Source organism: Hemiscyllium ocellatum, chromosome 10 (assembly GCF_020745735.1).
Source record: "Hemiscyllium ocellatum isolate sHemOce1 chromosome 10, sHemOce1.pat.X.cur, whole genome shotgun sequence".
In the NCBI taxonomy this organism is placed as follows: Eukaryota; Metazoa; Chordata; class Chondrichthyes; order Orectolobiformes; family Hemiscylliidae; genus Hemiscyllium; species Hemiscyllium ocellatum.
The window spans coordinates 66380073-66399725 of NC_083410.1; the positions used below are offsets into that span (position 1 = coordinate 66380073).

At 40.7% G+C, this 19653-nt stretch overlaps 1 protein-coding gene across 2 annotated transcripts in view; it reads right to left on the reverse strand.

The window, feature by feature from the left end:
• Positions 1 to 19653, reverse strand: part of sft2d1 (SFT2 domain containing 1) — a 79682-nt gene that overhangs the window by 46807 nt on the left and 13222 nt on the right. For both annotated transcript variants that reach the window (XM_060831562.1, XM_060831561.1), the window contains exon 2: positions 2448 to 2534. In XM_060831562.1, the coding sequence (XP_060687545.1) occupies positions 2448 to 2534 (87 nt within the window). The remainder of the gene's footprint in view (positions 1 to 2447; positions 2535 to 19653) is intronic.

A 19653-nucleotide genomic window follows, 5' to 3' on the forward strand; every position in this document is an offset into this window, starting at 1 on the left:
TAAAGGTCACTAATAAAGTATAATTCATGCTTAATAATTTGGGCATTCACAAACTTTTCTGCTGAGGAAAAACTCAAATTGAGTGCATTCAAAACATAGTGGATCATTTGAAATTTTCATAAGAATGTTTTGGTTCAAATGCCCTAAGACAGCACTTGACATAATAATATATACATCCTAACAAATTATATGAAATTTTACTGTACAAGTCATTTCCAATAATCTCCTCAAACCCATTCTCACAACAAAGCCGTGAAAAAAAACGTCATTTGGCAAAGGGGCCAGAGAATAACTAGTGGACTACCAAAACCAGATCCTATGATGACCTAACATGAACACAAATACACTTCGCTGCATAGTCAGGAGCAAGAATTTTTTAAAAAGGATTTTTTCCCAGTGATTCTGAGGCTAATTGAACTCAAAGTTAGAATCTTCATAATTTTCATGGAGGTCCTCAACATAATAGTTAGTTAGGGGAACTAGGGGAATACCAGATATTGCTAATACTGTGACATTTTCTTTCAAAAGAAAGAAAAATGTTTCTTTCACTTTTGTGTTAGAAGTTTGCAGATTACAACAAAATTAGAGGTGCAATGGACAGTGAAGGTTACCTCAGTGTACAATGGGACCTTGATCAGATGGGCCAATGAGTGGCAGATGGAGTTTAATTTAGATAAATTTCAGGTATTGCATTTTAGAAAGGCAAATCAGGGCAGGACTTTATACGTAGTCATAGAGATGTACAGCAGAAACAGACCCTTCGGTCCAACATGTCCATGCCGATCAGATATCCTAACCTAATCTGGTCCCATTTGCCAGCACCTGGCCCATATCCCTGTAAACCCTTCCTGCTCATATACCCATCCAGATGCCTTTTAAAAGCTGCAATTGTCCCAGCCTCCACCACTTCCCCTGGCAGCTCATTCCATACGCACATCACCCTCTGTGTAAAAAAAGTTGCCCTTTCAGTCCCTTTTACCTTTCTCCTCTCACCCTAAACCTATGCCCTCTAGTTCTGGACTCCCCCTCACCCCAGGGAAAAGACTTTTGTCTATTTGTCCTATCCCTCATGATTTTATAAACCTCTCAAGAAGTCACCTCCGATGCTCCAAGGAAAATAGCTCCAACTTATTAAGCCTCTCCCTATAGCTCAAATCCTCCAACCCTGGCACCACCCTTGTAAATCTTATCTGAACCCTTTCAAGTTTCCCACCATCCTTTCAATAGGAAGAAGACCAGAATTGCATACAATATTCCAAAAGTAGCCAAACCAATGTCCTGTACAGCCGCAACATGACCTCTCAACCCCTATACTCTAATGCTCTGACCAATGAAAGAAAGCATACCAAAACACCGCTTTCACTATCCTGTGACTGTACTTTCAAGGAACTATGAACCTGCACTCCAAGGTCTCTTTGTTCAGCAAATCTCCCCAGGACCTATTTGCTTTTCCAAAATGCAGCACCTTGCATTTAGCTAAATTTAACTACATCTGCCACTCTTCAGCCCATTCGCCCGTGATCAAGATCCTGTTGTACTCCGAGGTCCAGCAATCACTTCCTCAGCTTCCCATAGAGTGCTAGGGTACACCTGATCAGGGCCTGCAAATTTATCCACCTTTATGCATTTCAAGACATCCAGCACCACCTCTTCTGTATTATGGACATTTTTCAAGATGTCACCATCTATTTCCCCACATTCTATGCCCTACTTAATGGTAAGTAGGGAATGTTGCCCAACGAAGAGACCATGGAATGGAGGTTCATAGTTCCTTGATAGTGGAGTTACAGGTAGACAGAATAGTGAAGGCGGCGTTTAGAATGCTTGCCTTTATTGGTCAGTGCATTGGGTATTGGAGTTGGACGGTCATGTTGTGGCTATTCAGGACATTGGTTAGGCCACTTTTGGAATACTGAATACAATTCTCCCTGCTACAGGAAGAATGTTGTCATAGGTTCAGAAAAACTTTACAAGGATGTTTCCAGGGTTAGTAGGTTTGAGCTATAGGGAGAGGCTGAATAGGCTGGGACTATTTTCCCTGGACCATCAGAGGCTGAGATTTATAATATCATGACGGGCCTGAATAGGGCGTACAGCCAAGGTCTTTTCCCCAGGATGGTGGAGTCCAAAACTAGAGGGCATAGGTTTAAGGTGAGAGGGGAAAGATTTAAAAGGACCTAATGGGCAACTTTTTCACACATGGGGTAGTGCGTGTTTGGAATGAGCTGCCAGAGGAAGTATGGAGGAGAGTATACTTACAATATTTAATAGACGCCTGGATGGGTGCATGAGTAGGACGTGTTTAGAGGGATATGTGCAAATTGCTGGCAAATGGACCAGATTAATTTAGGATATCGGGTTGGAATGGACAAGTTGGACCGTAGGGTCTGTTTCCATGCTGTACAGCTCTATGACTCTAAAAATATAAGAGAAAAGCTTCTACTTACAAGAATTGAAAAGCAAACTCCAACGACAAAGCAAATTGCAAACCACTTCACCCTTGTCCCAAAGCTGAGTGATGTTGAATCGAGGACCTTGAAATAAAATCACAAATTTATGACAGTTTTTGACTGCACATGGAAGAAACCTATACATAATACCTTTAAAAACAAAATTAAATCTAGTACTTGGGCACTAGAGATATCCAAAAAGTTTGAAGCTTGAGAGTTGAATATATTTGGAGTCAGAAGATTAGAATAAAAGAGAGGGGCACACAAACACTTATTAGGAACCCAGAATAGGAAATACACAAACAGTTTAAAAAGCAGCTCTATTAGAATGTTTTTGAAATTATATCAGATATAAAATGCTAATTAACTTGGGAAAACATTTAGTGTTCACCTCAGATCACCAATATGTTTGAGGGGACAGGAATGTTAACCCAGAAAATTAAGACTGAATCTCACTTTTTTGTTTTTATTAATGCATAAACTCTGAACTGTTTTTTGCGCTACCAATGAAGAAACACAATAGTAACATTCACAAGCACAACAAGGTAAAAATATCAAACTTTTATACCCTTGCAAGTACAAAACAAATAAAATTTACTAAACTTATTCTAGCACTACTGAAGAAAATTCCAGGTGAAATTTGTACAACCTACATTAGTCTCATATGTACACTGCAAATTGAAGGCACTTCCACTTCAGGTGTTACAAATAAAAGAAACAAGGTACCTACAAATAAAATTTCAAGTGTGAACACAGCCAGTCATGTGAATTAAACCAGTATTTATTGTTGCTGTCACAAGTAAATTTGGCGAGCTCCTTGTTTAATTAAAATATTTTACGTAGAAGCAAAATACGTTCGCCCATTCTTTGCAAACGTACTCTTTGAAATGAAGGCAAGATCAGCTAGATTTATTTTTGTGCAGAACACTCACTCAGCATGGTACCCAAGTGAAAGTTGCGGATTTGAATGGATAGTAAAAAGGAAGATAAACTTTCCCAAACTTTACTCCAAATATATTGGAAATTTGGATTTATAATCAAGTTTTGTTTTTACTTTCAGTACTTCAAAAACAAATAACAGCATGGTTACAGAATCAGCAAACTGGAATGTCAATTATTAAACGGAGGAATACCAAGGGAGCCAGTTTAACTAAATAGAACAGATTTTCAAACATTCCTTCTCTTATGATCTTGTTTCGAGAGATGGCTCTCATTCAGATTGGTGTCTTTTTTACAGAATCCAAGAACTGTATTTCGCAAAGGGAACACAATGGTCACTATTGCCTTTAAACATGTAGGTTGCCTTAAACAGCCAACTGTTTTAAGGATCTTGGTAGTCACACAATGAGGAGGTGCAACACAAATGCATTTGTTAGAGTTGCTTTTGGTGCAACAGCAAATCAATTATTATATACCACATGCAGCTGATTTTGTAAAGTAGGGCTGTAAAGCCTATTTGCAGCAGAGTTTCAAACATCAAAACATTTTAATTTTTGTTACTTAACCATGGGATGTCAGGCATTGCATGCTCATCACTAGTTGCTCTCAAGAAGGGGGTGGTGTACTGTCCTCTTGAACCAATAAAATCTATTTGGGTGCAGGTAGATCTACAATGCAGTTAAGAAAGGAGTTCCAGGATTTTGACCCATAATCATCGAAATAACATTGAGTCAGGACGTTCATTGTCTTGGAGGGACACTTGCAGGCAGTGGTATCCTCATGATCTAATGTCCCTGTTATTCTGAAAGCGGTTGTAGGTTTGGAAGTGCTGTTTGTGGACCTTTAGTGAATTTCTGCAATGTATCTTACAGATGTTAGATACTGCTGCTACTGAGCATTGAAGTTGGAGGGAGTGAATGTTTGTCGATGTGGTGTCAATGTGGTACCAAGTGGGCTGCTTTATTTTGAATGGTGTTAAGGAGTCTTCTGTGCTGCTTATCCAGACAAGTTAAAGTGGTACTGTGGCCACTCCATAATAACCTTTCAATTGCAGCTTTCATTCCCATCAAACTTGACCTCTTTGTAACAATGTGAAATTTAAATTGTCATCTTAAAACTGTTATAACAGCATAATGCACATTGTTGCATTACTTACCTGATCGGCTCCTGATATTTATCCTAAGGCAGCGTGAAAAAAAGCAAATTGAAGTGATTTATGATTATCCTTTATTATTCATTTAATCATTGTACTTGCTTGTTGAGGTCAGAAATTGTGATTTATCTTTTTAGAAACTTTAAAAAGGCATTTGTGTAGGCAATTTACACATTGACAAGTTTCCATTTTTCACAAAAAAGAAAATTCATACTAATTATATAAAACACAGCTGAAAAATGTTATTCAAATTTATTTCACAGTACTAAACTTATAGAATCTAATTTTCTAATTTATTTTTAAACTTGAATGCACCAATTTATTCAGAATAGCAATCCTCCAGTGTGATACCCAAATTATCACCATTCTAATATATGCCCAGAAATCAAATGGCAATAAGCATTTGGATTGTACATTATAAGTCTAACATAATCCTCCATACATCGGATAGCCAAATGTACAACAGTAGTGATTGGTAGGCAATCAGGAGGGGCAACTTGGAATAATGTGCCTCTTCCTTATCTAGGTGAACCAAGACCAACTGATGTTCCAATCAAGACCAGGAAGCACACACTGCAAGTCAAACTTGGTCTGTATGGAACAGTCTCCCGCCACTTGATGCATTACCCCATCAGGTCATCCCAGAAGCCCTTGATGACAATTCTATAACTAGCAATCATTAACTCCCACATTTGCATTGATACAGTGTACCTTCCTGGTTTGAAGTTTTTATAGCATGCATAGTACAGATTCAAATTACTATTAATACTTAAAGCCAAAGTCACTGAGCACATGCAATCAAAAGCTTCAGACCTTTAAGAATTTAAACTAGAAAACTGCAGTTACAATTTCTGCACATGAAAGAAGGAAGGTACTCATCAATCATGACACTAAGCCTTGTAAACATCAATGACTTTCAGTTATTTCCATTGTATTTTATTTGCTGAACTGCCTGAAAACCATTTTCTGGATTCCACTGTGGATACTGCCTTTTCTCAATGATAGTATAATGCAACACAGCAGGGACTCAATCAACAGGCATTACAATTTCTGCATAATGCTGGATTTAGTTTCGCTAATTGCAAATGGTGATCAAAGCACAATGACAAAAAATACATTAGCTAATAACTGTGTATATGTCTACAAAATTGAAACCTGCATCCAAGGTTACTAAAGTGCTTTCAAGCCACATTTTCGATAAGACTTCTTCCTTGGTTGTACTTTTTAATTTGCAAGGAACCACATTTTGGGTACAAACTGGAAAACGGAAATTGACCACTGATATGTGACTAAAAGTATCAGGACAGATTTTGCAACTTGAAAGTCAAGTTGAATTGTGCTGCACACTTTTCGCAATATTGTACCATCTGATGGAGCAGGGGTAGGTACTATACAGGACATTAGGAATCTTTAAGGCAAGGAGAAACTGCCGTATGCATCTGCTTCTTAATTTGCAGTTTCAGAGGCCTGTAGGACAGTTTATTCAGAGGCTTCCAGGAGCCTGCATGTAGAAAAAGTCTCTCAGTAAGAGTGAAAAAAAAGTCAACATTCAGGAGCTCTAAAAGTAAATTATTCTAAAACAAGACATGGACCTACAGAATGGCTGAGTCTAAAACTGACCATTGTTCTGTGGACAACATTGAGTCACCATCATTATAATGTACCACTCTTGTAGTGTGGACTTGAACCAGAGAATTTGTTTACCATCTCCTTATTTCTTCACTCAATTTTACGTCAAACTCTATTTGTGTTTGTCTTGTTTGTGAATGAATGAGCTTAATTCGGATTTTAAAGGGGTATAGCTTGTGTTGCTCAACAGTAAGTTAGGCATTTGCATCCATTTCTGACACTTGTTAAAGAATATGATTAATTACAATAAATGGAATGACTTCCCTGTTAATGATGAAGCCTGTTGTGAATTACTTCGGTCCTAAAAAACAACCCATTGGACAAATTGATTACCTTGGTTTAATTGAGTAGTTACAAATTTGTGACAAATAAAGGAACAGTGTGACTTGATTATTAGGGCACACTTTCCAGATGGGTTGTGACACATTCAAGATGAAAACAATCAAGCAGCATTGGAAAACAGAACTATCTTGTAACTGGTCTGGAAGGACTTTATGAGTGCTGTCAGATGCCACAAACTCCTGACTGATCCAGTCTAGTGCTCATCAGACACTGACATGTAAATCAGATTAATCTAGTTTGGTGTTTGGTTGTTGTTATAGACATAAAGGCTAAAAGGCTTGTTTCTATGCTGTATGACTAGGACTGTCTTTGCAATTGCAGCAGGAACACTGAATAGCTATCAGGAGAAAGAACTTTAGACAATTTTTCACTTCCCTATCAGGTCAGCTGTGTCAAACCTACCAAACCAGTGTAAACCAAGCATCCAGCCCTGAGATCTTTCAACCACTCAGGCTAAATTGCTTCATCATTGGTTTAGCTACTATACAATTTCTATCAACGATCAGAACGCGTTAGTTATCCAATGATAAAGATCTAATTTAAAAGACATGTTACAGCCTGCACAAATTTAAATAAAAATTGCAGCATATTTTAGATGTGGCTCAATTAAAAGCATGCCTATATTTGGCTTCAAGTTCCAATCTAAGCATTGAACAAAAGTCAAAGCAAAGATTCCATTGACGCATGAAAGATTGCTCAATTGTTAGTGTGCCAACTTTCAGATGCATCACCGAATTGAATTTCCCTTGCTGTCTCAGGTGGAGGGTCTCACTGGTGCCCTATCATATTGAATAATTAGGGCTTTAAACTAATTAGATTGCAGGTAGATTTGGAAAAGGGGAAATGTAGGCCGACAAAGCAAGAGGATATGGTAGCATGCCAGGGCAGCTATTGGATATTGATACTCAGAGGGACAGGAAGGAACACACAGAGAGACTATTTTACAGAGACACAATTATAAGGAGATCAAAACTGTGAACTAAACATTCATATCATAAGACACAGCAACAGGAATTAGGCTATTCAGCCAACTGAGTCTGCACTGCCATTCAATCATGGCTGGTAAGTTTCTCAACCCCATTTTCCCACATTCACCCTGTAACCTTTGATCCCCCTGACAATCAAGAACCTATCTCTAATCTTAAATACAAAATGAGCTGGACTGCACAGCCTTATGTGGCAATTAAATCCATAGATCCTTCACCACTCTCTGCCTGAAGAAGTTTCTCCTCATTGCCATTCTAAAGGGTCTTCCTTTTGGTTTAAGGCTGTGTTCTCAAGTCCAAGTCTCTCCTGCTAATGGAAACATCTTCCCAATATCCCCTCTGTCCAGGCCGTTCAATATTCTGCAAGTTTGAACTAGATTACCCCTTCATCCTTCTAAACTCCATTGAGTATAAACGCAGAGTCCTCAAACATTCCTCATATGGTAAGCCTTTTATTCCTGGGATTATTCTCGTGAACCTCTGGACCCACTCCAGGGCCCAAAATTACTCACAATATTCTAAATGTGGTCTGACCAGAGCCTTATAAAGTACCAGAAGTACATCCCTGCTTTTATATTCTCGTCCTCAAAATAAATACCAACACTATATTTGCCTTCCTAAATACTGACTCAACCTGCAAGTTTACCTGAACAGAATTCTGGACTTGGACTCCAAAGTCTCTTTGCACTTCAGATTTCTGAATGTTCTCCTCATTTAGAAAATAATCTATGCCTCTATTCAGGGAAATGAGGCTTTTTGAAAGTGCAAACAAGAAGGAAAGAGTGGTGGGGTGGTACTGTTGTTATGGGATGAAATAGGTACGATAGCAAGAAAGGATCTTGAAGTGGAAGATGTAGAATCCAAATGGATGGAGGTAAAAACCCAAAAGAAGCTAAGTCGGCACTGGTAGGAATAGTCTATAGGGTAAAAAATGAGGTCTGCAGATGCTGGAGATCACAGTTGAAAATGTGTTGCTGGTTAAAGCACAGCAGGTCAGGCAGCATCCAAGGAATAGGAAATTCGACGTTTCATTCCTGATGAAGGGCTTATGCCCGAAACGTCAAATTTCCTATTCCTTGGATGCTGCCTGACCTGCTGTGCTTTAACCAGCAACACATTTTCAATAGTCTATAGGGTCCCTAACAGGAGCTATACGGTGAGACAAAGAATAGATCAGGAGATATTGAGGGCACATTCCCAAGGTAGTACCCTAACTATGGGTGACTTTAATCTTAGTGTAAACTAGGATAATCAAATTGTCAGAGGAGTCCATGAGGAATATATTAGGGACAGTTTCCTAGAAAAATGTGTGGTGAATCCAATCAGTGATCACGCTATTTTGGATCTGTTGATGTTTAATGAGGCAAATTTCATCCATGATTCAAGATAAAAGATGCCCTTGGAAACAGTGACCACAACATGGCAGAATTTAGTATTCAGTTCAAGAAGATGGAACTTGGGTCAGAAAAAACTGTGCTGAGCATGAAGGGTAATTTCAAAGGAATGATGGTAGAGTTGGCTAGAATAGACTGGGAAAGGGGTTTAGCAGCAAAGACAGTTGAGGAACAATTGCAAAAAACTTAAGAAAATAGTTCATGGCTCACAGCAAACGCACATTCCAGTAAGGAAGGAAAACTTTAGGAAGGGGAGATCCAATTATTGTTAGCCAGGGAAATTAAGGATAGCATAAGATTGAAAGGAAAAAAAAACATACTATTTGATAAAGAATAGTGGTAAGGTAGAGGATTAGAGAAGTTTTAAAAATCACAAGAGCTTGTTTAAATATATGAAAGGGGAAAGAGAAGCCAAAGTCCCTTAGTGAATGAGGCCGGGGAAACAATAATGAGGAGCCAAGAAATGGCAGAGGAGTTGAATCAATAGCTTGCATCAGCCTTCGCAGTAGAAGGCACTAACAGCATCCAAAAAATACTAAATATTCACAGGACAAAAGAATGAGAGGAACTAAATATAATAATCTCTACAAAAAAGTAGCCCCATTAGTCTCTTTAGCAAAAGACCAATAAATCGCTGAATCTGATGGGATGCATCCTAGAACATTGAAGGAAGTAGCTACAGGGATAGTGGATGCACTGGTAGTAATTTTCCTGGAATTCTTACATCCTGCAATTGTCAGAGAATTGGAAAATTGCTAGAGTAATACTTGTATTAAAAAGGAAAGGAAACAAAATCATGTCAGGTAAAAGCCAATTATCTTAATATTCATCACTGGGGGAAAATGTTATGGTCTACAATAAAGGATATAACACTACAGCATTTAGAAATATGCAATATGATCAAATAGAATCAACATGGTTTCATTAAGGGGAATTAATGCCTGCCAAATTTACCAGAATTTGTTGAAGAGGTAACAAACAGGATAGATAAAAGGTGAAGCAGTGAATATAATATATTTGGATTTTCAGAAGGCACTTGATAAGGTATCATGCATTAGGCTATTTAGAAAATAAGAGCCCATGGTACTGGAGGTTATACATTAGAATGTATAGAGAATTGGCTACAAGGCAGAGAACTAGAATAAGGAGGGGGCATTTTCAGGATGGCAACCTGTAACTGGTGCTGGTCCATAATTACTTGTAATATACATAAATGACTTGAGTGAGGAAAAATGAATGTACTATCGCCAACTTTGCAGTTGACACAAAAACAGGTGGGAAGGCAAGGGATGAAGATGACAGAGCCTACACAGGGATTCAGACTGGACAAGTGAGTAGGCAAAAACTTGGTAGATGGAATATAATATGAGAAAATGTGAGGTTATGCACTTTGGCAGGAAGAATATTTGGGGTGAATGTTATTTAAATGGACAAAGACTGCAGAACACAGGGATCTGGGAGTCCTCATCCATAAATCACATTGCTAGCATGCAATGTCAAGAGTTGAACAGCAGTCAATGGCGACATCAACGGGTGGTAAGTACAAGGAGTATAGATTTTTCCGCCGAGTGAGGGGTCAACTTTTACTTGAGAAAGTATGTCAATTAATACAGCAAAGAAAAAGTTTTAGAAATCTTTGAGGGAGAAAATTTTGGCAAATTCCAGGATCCAATGATCTACACCCTATTGTTCTAAAAGATAAAGATCTTATCATCTCTGCAGCCATGATTTTTTATAATTATTTAGGTACAGAAAGAGTTCCATAGATTGGCAAATCTGACGGTGCCTTTCAAGAAAGGAGGGAGAGAGAAAACAGAAAACTAAGGGTCAGTTATCCTAACGTCTGATGTTATTAAAATGCTGGAATTCATCATTAAGGAAGTCTTCACAATGCACTTGAAGTATAGTTTGATTAGAATGCACAAGCATGGTTTTACAAAAGCCTATTTGACAAATGTATTAGTTTGAGGATGAAACTTGTAGTGTGAAGAAAGGGGAATAGCATATCTAGTCTCCTTGCTATCGGAAAGATGTTGTGAAGCTTGAAAGGGTTCAGAAAAGATTTGAGCTATAGGGAGAGGCTGAAAGGCTGGGGCTGTTTTCCCTGGAGCGTCGGAGGCTGAGAGGTGACCTTATAGAGGTTTTGCAAAATTATGAGGGGCATGGACACGATAAATAGACAAAGTCTTTTCCCTGGGGTCAGGGAGTCCAGAACCAGAGGGCATAGGTTTAGGGCGAGAGGGGAAAGATATAAGAGAAACCTAAGGGGCAACTTTTTCACACAGAGAGTGGTACGTGTTTGGAATGAGCTGCCAGAGGAAGTGGTGGAGGTTGGTACAATTGCAACATTTAAGAGGCATTTGGATCGGTATATAAGTAGGAAGGGTTTGGAGGGATATGGGCTGGGTGCTGGCAGGTGGGACTAGATTGGGTAGGGATATCTGTTCGGCATGGACAGGTTGAACCGAAGGATCTGTTTCCATGCTGTACATCTCTATGACTCTATGTACCATGCTTGGAATTCCAAAAGGGATTTAGTAAGGTGCCATACAAAAGGTAACAAACACAGGAAGAAGCCATGTAACCCATTGAGCCATTCCCACCATGCAATATGATCTTGGCCGTCTGAACAATTCACTTCATTCTAATAAAGCAACTGGTAATCAGAAATCTATCAATCCCTACCTCAAACATAGTCAAAGACTGAACCTTAAAGCCCTCAGTGGTACAAAATTGCAAACATTCATAAATCTGAATAGGGGGTGATACAGTGGTCCAGGTAGGAAGCCTTTTGGAGGGTCAGTGCAGACTTGATGCCAAAATGGCCTCCAGCTGTAATACAGGGATTTTATGAAAATAATCTTAAACTTCTAAGTGGCATCCTCTGCAACTGCCATTTCTTTAATTATATTTTCCCAATCTACCTCAACCAATTTGTGCTTCACACCTACATATTTTTTCTCATTCAATGTATACTTAACACTCTTAATTTAGATTGAACTACTTCACTTTCAACCATAATGTAAAATTCTATGACAAGATGGAAATGTTTGACACAAGAAATCAGTTGTGGGAATTATGTACAGGCTGCTAACAATAGAGAGTGGAGCATATAGGAAAAAGTGATGAATACCTGTCAGAAAGACATGATAATAATCATGGGAGGTTTTAATATTGATTGGAAAGTCAGTTAGCCAAAGTTAGCTGAGATGGGTTTGTGGAATGTAGTAGCATTGTTTCTTAGAATGTCCTGTTCTGGAGCTGACCAGTGAGCCGGTTATATAGACCAGTCCTGAAGTGGTGGAGGCTGGTAGAATGACAACATTTAAAAGTCATCTGGATGGGGATATGAATAGGAAGGATTTATAGGGATGTGGGCCAAGTGCTGCCAAATGGGACTAGATTAGGTTGGGATATCTGGTCGGTGTGGACGAGTTGGACCTAAGGATCTGTTTCTGTGCTATACACCTCTATGATTCTAATTGTGATGACTCATTCCTAACAGTTCTTTTACAATGATGTCCTTTTACAAAAATTATTAATCATTCCTTTGCATTACTGATGTTAGAATGCAAGAGAGTGAGAGCACATGCGAGAGGTAATGTAGCAGGCTTTGATTCCCATAGAACTTTTAACAATGGGCAAAACAGATATGAATTCTCCACTTTTATCTTCGAGATAAGATCGTTAAGCCAGATTTTGCTGTCCAAATAACAATGAACCTAGTACCAGCCATTAGTCTCTATCCGCAATGATTCAACTTCAGTGAGAGCAGATGCCACGTTACAAGTGAAAAGTTGCTAGTTGATTTGTATTTTATAAAAGTGTCAGAGAAACATAGATCTGGCACATCTGTGGACAGAGAGAAACAATGTTAACATTAAGTCCATTATGCCTTTGCTTCTCTGCATTCCAAAGAGTCATACTTCATACAAAACATTAACTGTTTCTTGTTGGTCTTGCTGAGATGCTCTCCAACATCTGCAGTTTTTCGCTTTTGCTGATCTCCATTGTTAGGTGTGAAAAAGTCATCTTCCTCTATCTCTCACTTATGAATGCAACAAAAGTGTGTATTTCCATGGTATAATTACAGTAAACTCACAAGAGAAAGTTAAGTTTTCTAATTAAAGGTTAGTAGGCGTTTAATGAAATGAAAAATATTCATTACTGATGGTCAAACCTCTAATAAAATTGTGTGTGAAATTTAAGTTTCTATCTGGAGATTTAAGAAATTTTTGAATTAAAATATAAAGAGAAAAACTTTAGTTCTGTACCAGATTTGCAAATTAATTTGCTTCCTATATACACAGTCATAGAGATGTATAGCATGGAAACAGACCCTTCAATTCAACCCGTCCATGCCGACCAGATATCTGAACCCAATCTAATCCCACCTGCCAGCAGCCAGCCCATATCCCTCCAAACCCTTCCTATTCATATACCCATCCAGATGCCTCTTAAATGTTGTAATTGTATCAGCCTTCACCACATCCTCCGGCAGTTCATTTCACACACGTACCACTTTCTGCGTGAAAATGTTTCCCCTTAGGTCCCTTTTATATCTTTCCCCTCTCACCCTAAACCTATGCCCTCTAGTTCTGGATTTCCCCCTACCCAGGGAAAAGACTGTTTATTTATCCTATCCATGCCCCTGATAATTTTGTAAACTTCCATAAAGGTCACCCCGCAGCCTCCGCACTCCAAGGAAAACAGCCCCAGCCTGTTCAACCTCTCCCGATAGCTCAAATCCTTCAACCCTGACAACATCCTTGTAAATCTTTTCTGAACTCTTTCAAGTTTCACAACATCTTTCCGATAGGAAAGAGACCAGAAGTGCACACAATATTCCAATACTGGCCTAACCGATATCCTGTACAGCTGCACCATGACCTCCCAACTCCTGTACTCAATACTCTGAACAATAAAGGAAAGCATACCAAACGCCTTCTTCACTGTCAAGATGTCACCATCTATTTCCCTACATTCTAGATCTTCCATGTCCTTTTCCACGGTAAATACTGATGCAAAATACTTGTTAAGTATCTTCCCCATCTCCTGCGGCTCCTCTCAAAGGCTGCTTTGCTGATCTTTTGAGGGCCCCTATTCTCTCCCTAGTTACCCATTCGTCCTTAATGTATTTGCAAAAATCCTTTGGATTCTCCTTAATGGTATTTGCCAAAGCTACGTGATGTCCCCTTTTTGCTCTCCTGATTTTTCTCTTAAGTATTCTCCTATTGCCTTTATACTCTAAGGATTCACAAGATCTAACCGTCAACACCTGACATATGCTTCCTTCTTTTTCTTAACCAAAATTTCAATTTCTTTAGTAATCCAGCATTCCCTATACCTACCAGCCTTTCTTACCACCCTAACAGGAACATATTTTCTCGGGACTCTCGTGATCTCATTTCTGAAGGCTTCCCAATTTCTAGCCGTCCCTTCACCTGCAAACAGTTGCACCCAATCAGCTTTTGAAAATTCTTGCGTTATAACGTCAAAATTGGCCTTTCTCCAATTTAGATATGTTTACCCTTTTCCATCACTATTTTAAAACTAATAGAATTATGGTCGCTAGTCCCAAAGTACTTCCCCACTGTCACCTAAGTCACCTGCCCTACCTTATTTCCCAAGAGTAAGTCAAGTTTAAGGTTTGTGAGAAGATTTGTAGCTCGGGTACTCGTTGCTTTGGTTCTGTTTGCTGAGCTGGGAGTTTTTGTTGCAAACGTTTTGTCCCCTTTCTAGGTGACATCCTCAGTGCTTGGGAGCCTCCTGTGAAGCACTTCTCTGCCGATTCCTCCGGCATTTATAGTGGTTTGTCTCTTCCGCTTCTGGTTGTCAGTTGCTGTCCGAGTAGGTCAAGTTTTGCACCTTCTCTAGTGGGTACATCCACATATTAAATCAGAAAATTTTCTTGTACACACTTAAATTCCTCTCCATCCAAATCCTTAACACTATGGCAGTCCCAGTCTATGTTTGGAAAGTTAAAACCCCCTACCATAACCATCTTATTATTCTTACAGATAACTGAGATCTCCATATAAATTTGCTTCTCAATTTCCATCTGATTATTAGGGTGTCTATAATACAATCCCAATAAGGTGATCATCCATTTTTTATTTCTCAGTTCCACCCAAACAACTTCCCTAGATGTATTTCCAGGAATATCCTCCCTCAGTACAGCTGTAATGCTATCCCTTATCAAAAACACCACTCCCCCTCCTCTCTTGCCTCCCTTTCTGTCCTTCCTGTAGCATTTGTATCCTGGAACATTAAGCTGCCAGTCCTGCCCATCCCTGAGCCATATTTACTTGTTTAAATCCTCCTGAGTAGCTCTAGCAACTGAACATTCTTGCTTCTCAGTTAGATTAAATTGACAATTCAATCTGATTAGTTGAGGAGACTATAACTGCTTGAGCCCTCACTCTCAGGTCGCCTTACAGCTTTATTAATTCACACTTGCAGCAGCATGCCAAACAGAAAATGTTAAAATATAAAATATATGAACTAGTCTTAATGAGCAGAAGATGCTGTTACATACTATTAGACAGTAAAATCTGGTCCAATATCTGTGACAATGCAGCATTACTTCAATGCCAAACAAACTTTTTGGTCAAGCCATTGGCCTAGAGCCAAGCATGCTACAGCATGTTATTTAAATATAAAGGGGAACGACTTAATTGAGGATTTAGAAAACTAAAATTGAAATCATCCTTGAAAGTTGCCACCCAGATTGATAGGGTTGTTAAGAAGGCATATGGTGTGTTAGTTTTTAATTGGTAGAGGGCTTGAGTTTCAGAGCCATGAAGTCATATTGCAGCTATACAAAAGTCCAGTGCAGGTGCACCTGAAGTATTGCGTACAGTTCTGGTCACAGCATTATAGGAGGGATGTGGAAGTTTTGGAAAGGATTGAGAAGAGATTTATTAGGATGTTGCCTGGTATGGGGACAAGGTCTTATGAGGAAAGGCTGAGGGACTCAAAGCTGTTATCATTAGAGAGAAGGAAGTTGAAAGGTGACTTAATCGAAACATATAAGATAATCAGAGCAGGAGTTGGGTGAATTGCGGATCATTCGGGAGGCAGAGGTGGTCATAGATCAGAGCTTTAGGGAAGAAGTTATAGAGAGATGGGTGACAGTGAGGGGGAGTGGGAGGAAGCAGCCAGTGCAGGGACCCCCTGCGGTCATTCTCCTCAAGAACAAGTATACCGTTTTGGATACTTGTGGCGGGGGGGGTGACTTACCAGGGGTAAGCAACGAGGTTCAGGCCTCTGGCGCGGAGCCTGTCCCCGTTGCTCAGAAGGGAAGGATGGAGAAAGGTAGAGCGATAGTTATTGTGGACTCAATAGTGAGGGGCACAGATAGGCGGTTTTGCAGGGGCGACAGAGACTCATGATTGGTATGTTGCCTCCCAGGTACAAGGGTACGTGATGTCTCTGATCGTGTTTTCCGGGTCCTTAAGGGAGAGGGGGAGCAGCCCCAGATCGTGGTCCATGTTGGCACCAACGACATAGGTAGGAAGAGGGGTGAGGATGTTAGGCAGGCTTTCAGGGAGCTAGGTTGGAAGCTCAGGGCTAGAACGAACAGAGTTGTTGTCTCTGGTTTGTTACCCGTGCCATGTGATAGAGAGTCGAGGAATAGGGAGAGAGAACAGTTAAATGCGTGGCTACAGGGATGGTGCAGGAGGGAGGGATTCCGGTTTCTGGACAACTGGGGTTCTTTCTGGGGAAGGTGGGACCTCTATAAACAGGATGGTCTACACCTGAACCTGAGGGGCACCAGTATGCTTTGGGGGAGGTTCGCTAGTGCTCTTTGGGAGGGTTTAAACTAACTCTGCAGGGGCATGGGAACCTGGACTGTAGCTTTAGTGTACAGGACCTTGAGTGTAGGGAGGTTAGGAACATGACATCGATCTCTAAGGAGGGTGCCTGTAAACAGGAAGGCGGCTTGAAGTGTATATACTTCAATGCCAGAAGTATAAGAAATAAGGTAGGTGAACTTGCAGCGTGGGTTGGTACCTGGGACTTCGATGTTGTGGCCATTACAGAGACGTGGGTAGATCAGGGACAGGATGGCTGTTGCAGGTTCCAGGGTTTAAATGTTTTAGCAGGGTCAGAGATGGGGGTAAAAGAGGGGGAGGTGTGGCATTGCTTGTCAAGGATAGTATCACAGCGGTGGAAAGGACGATGGAGGAAGACTTGCCATCTGAGGTAGTTTGGGCTGAGGTTAGAAATAGGAAAGGTGAGGTCACCCTGTTAGGAGTTTTCTACAGGCCTCCTAATAGTCCGAGAGAAGTAGAGGAAAGTATTGCGAGGATGATTCAGGAGAAGAGTGAAAGTAGCAGGGTGGTTGTTATGGGGGACTTTAACTTCCCAGATATTGACTGGGAAAGCTATAGCTCGAGTTCGTTAGATGGGTCGGTGTTTGTCCAATGTGTGCAGGAGGGTTTCCAGACACAATATGAAGACAGGCCAACAAGAGGGGAGGCTATACTGGATTTGGTTCTAGGTAATGAACCAGGCCAGGTGTTAGACTTGGAGGTAGGTGAGCACTTCGGGGACAGTGACCACAACCCGGTGACTTTTACTCTAGTGATGGAGAGGGATAAGTGTGCACTGCAGGGCAAGAGTTATAGCTGGGGGCAGGGAAATTATGATGCGGTGAGGCATGACTTAGGATGTGTGGATTGGAAAAATAGGCTTCAAGGGAAGAACACAAATGATATGTGGAGATTGTTCAAGGAACAGCTAATGGGTGTCCTTGATAAGTATGTACCAGTCAGGCAGGGAGTAAAGGGTCTTGTGAGGGAGCCGTGGTTTAATAAGGAATTGGAATCCCTTGTGAAAGGGAAGAGGGCGGCCCATGTAAAGATGAGGCGTGAAGGTTCAGTTGGGGCGATTGAGAGTTATAAGGTAGCCAGGAAGGATCTAAAGAGAGAGCTAAGAGCAGCGAGAAGGGGACATGAAAAGTCCTTAATTGGTAGGATTAGGGAAAACCCAAAGGCTTTCTATAGGTATGTAAGGAATAAAAGGATGACTAGGGTAGGTATCGGTCCAGTCAAGGATAGTAGTGGGAAGTTGTGCGTGGAGGCGGAGGAGATTGGAGAGACACTAAATCAATACTTTTTGTCAGTATTCACTCAGGAACAGGACACTGTTGCTGATGTGAATATTGAGTCACAAGTGATTAGAATGGATGGCCTTGAGGTATATAGGGAAGAGGTCTGGGGAATACTGGAAAGGATGAAAATAGATAAGTCCCGTGGGCCTGATGGCATTTATCCTAGGATCCTCTGGGAAGCTAGGGAGGAGATAGCAGAGCCATTGGCCTTGATTTTTATGTCGTCGTTGTCTACGGGAATAGTGCTAGAAGACTGGAGGATAGCGAATGTGGTCCCCTTGTTCAAGAAGGGGAGTAGGGATAGCCCTAGTAACCATAGGCCAGTGAGTCTCACTTCTGTTGTGGGCAGAGTCTTAGAGAGAATTGTAAGGGATAGGATTTATGAACATCAGGATAAGAATAATATGATCAAGGATAGTCAGCATGGTTTTGTGAAGGGCAGGTCGTGCCTCACAAACCTTATTGAGTTCTTTGAGAAGGTGACCAAGGAAGTGGACGAGGGTAAAGCAGTAGATGTGGTGTATATGGATTTTAGCAAGGCGTTCAATAAGGTACCCCATGGCAGACTAATGCAAAAACTACTGAGGTATGACATTGAGGGTGCATTAGAGGTTTGGATTAGGAATTGGCTGGCTGGAAGGAGACAGAGGGTAGTAGTTGATGGTATAGGTTCATCTTGGAGTGCAGTTACTAGCGGTGTTCCACAAGGATCTGTTTTGGGACCATTTCTGTTTGTCATTTTTATAAATGACCTAGAGGAGGGGCTTGAAGGCTGGGTGAGCAAGTTTGCGGATGACACGAAAGTTGGTGGAGTTGTGGGCAGCGAAGAAGGATGTGGCAGGTTACAGCGGGATATAGATAAGTTGCAGAGCTGGACAGAAAGGTGACAAATGGAGTTCAATGTAGCTAAGTGTGAAGTCATTCACTTTGGTAGGAGTAACAAGAAGATGGATTACTGGGCTAATGGTAGGCTACTTGGTAGTGTGGATGAGCAGAGGGATCTTGGTGTCCATGTACACAGATCTCTGAAAGTTGCCACCCAGGTAAATAGTGCTGTGAAGAAGGCATATGGTGTACTGGGCTTTATTGGTAGAGGAATTGAGTTCCGGAGTCCTGAGGTCATGTTGCAGTTGTATAAGACTCTGGTGCGGCCTCATCTGGAGTATTGGGTGCAGTTTTGGTTGCCATACTATAGGAAGGATGTGGAGGCATTGGACTGAGTGCAGAGGAGGTTTACCAGGATGTTGCCTGGCATGGTAGGAAGATCGTATGAGGAAAGGCTGAGGCACTTGGGGCTGTTCTCATTGGAGAAAAGAAGGTTTAGGGGAGATTTGATAGAGGTGTACAAGATGATTAGGGGTTTAGATAGGGTTGACAGTGAGAACCTTTTTCCGCTAATGGAGTCAGCTGTTACTAGGGGACACAGCTTTAAATTAAGGGGTGGTAGGTATAGGACAGATGTTAGGGGTAGATTCTTTACTCAGCGGGTTGAGAGTTCATGGAATGCCCTGCCAGTAGCAGTGGTGGACTCTCCCTCTTTATGGTCATTTAAGCAGGCATTGGATAAGCATATGGAGGTTATTGGGCTAGTGTAGGTTAGGTAGGCTTCAGTCGGCGCAACATCGAGGGCTGAAGGGCCTGT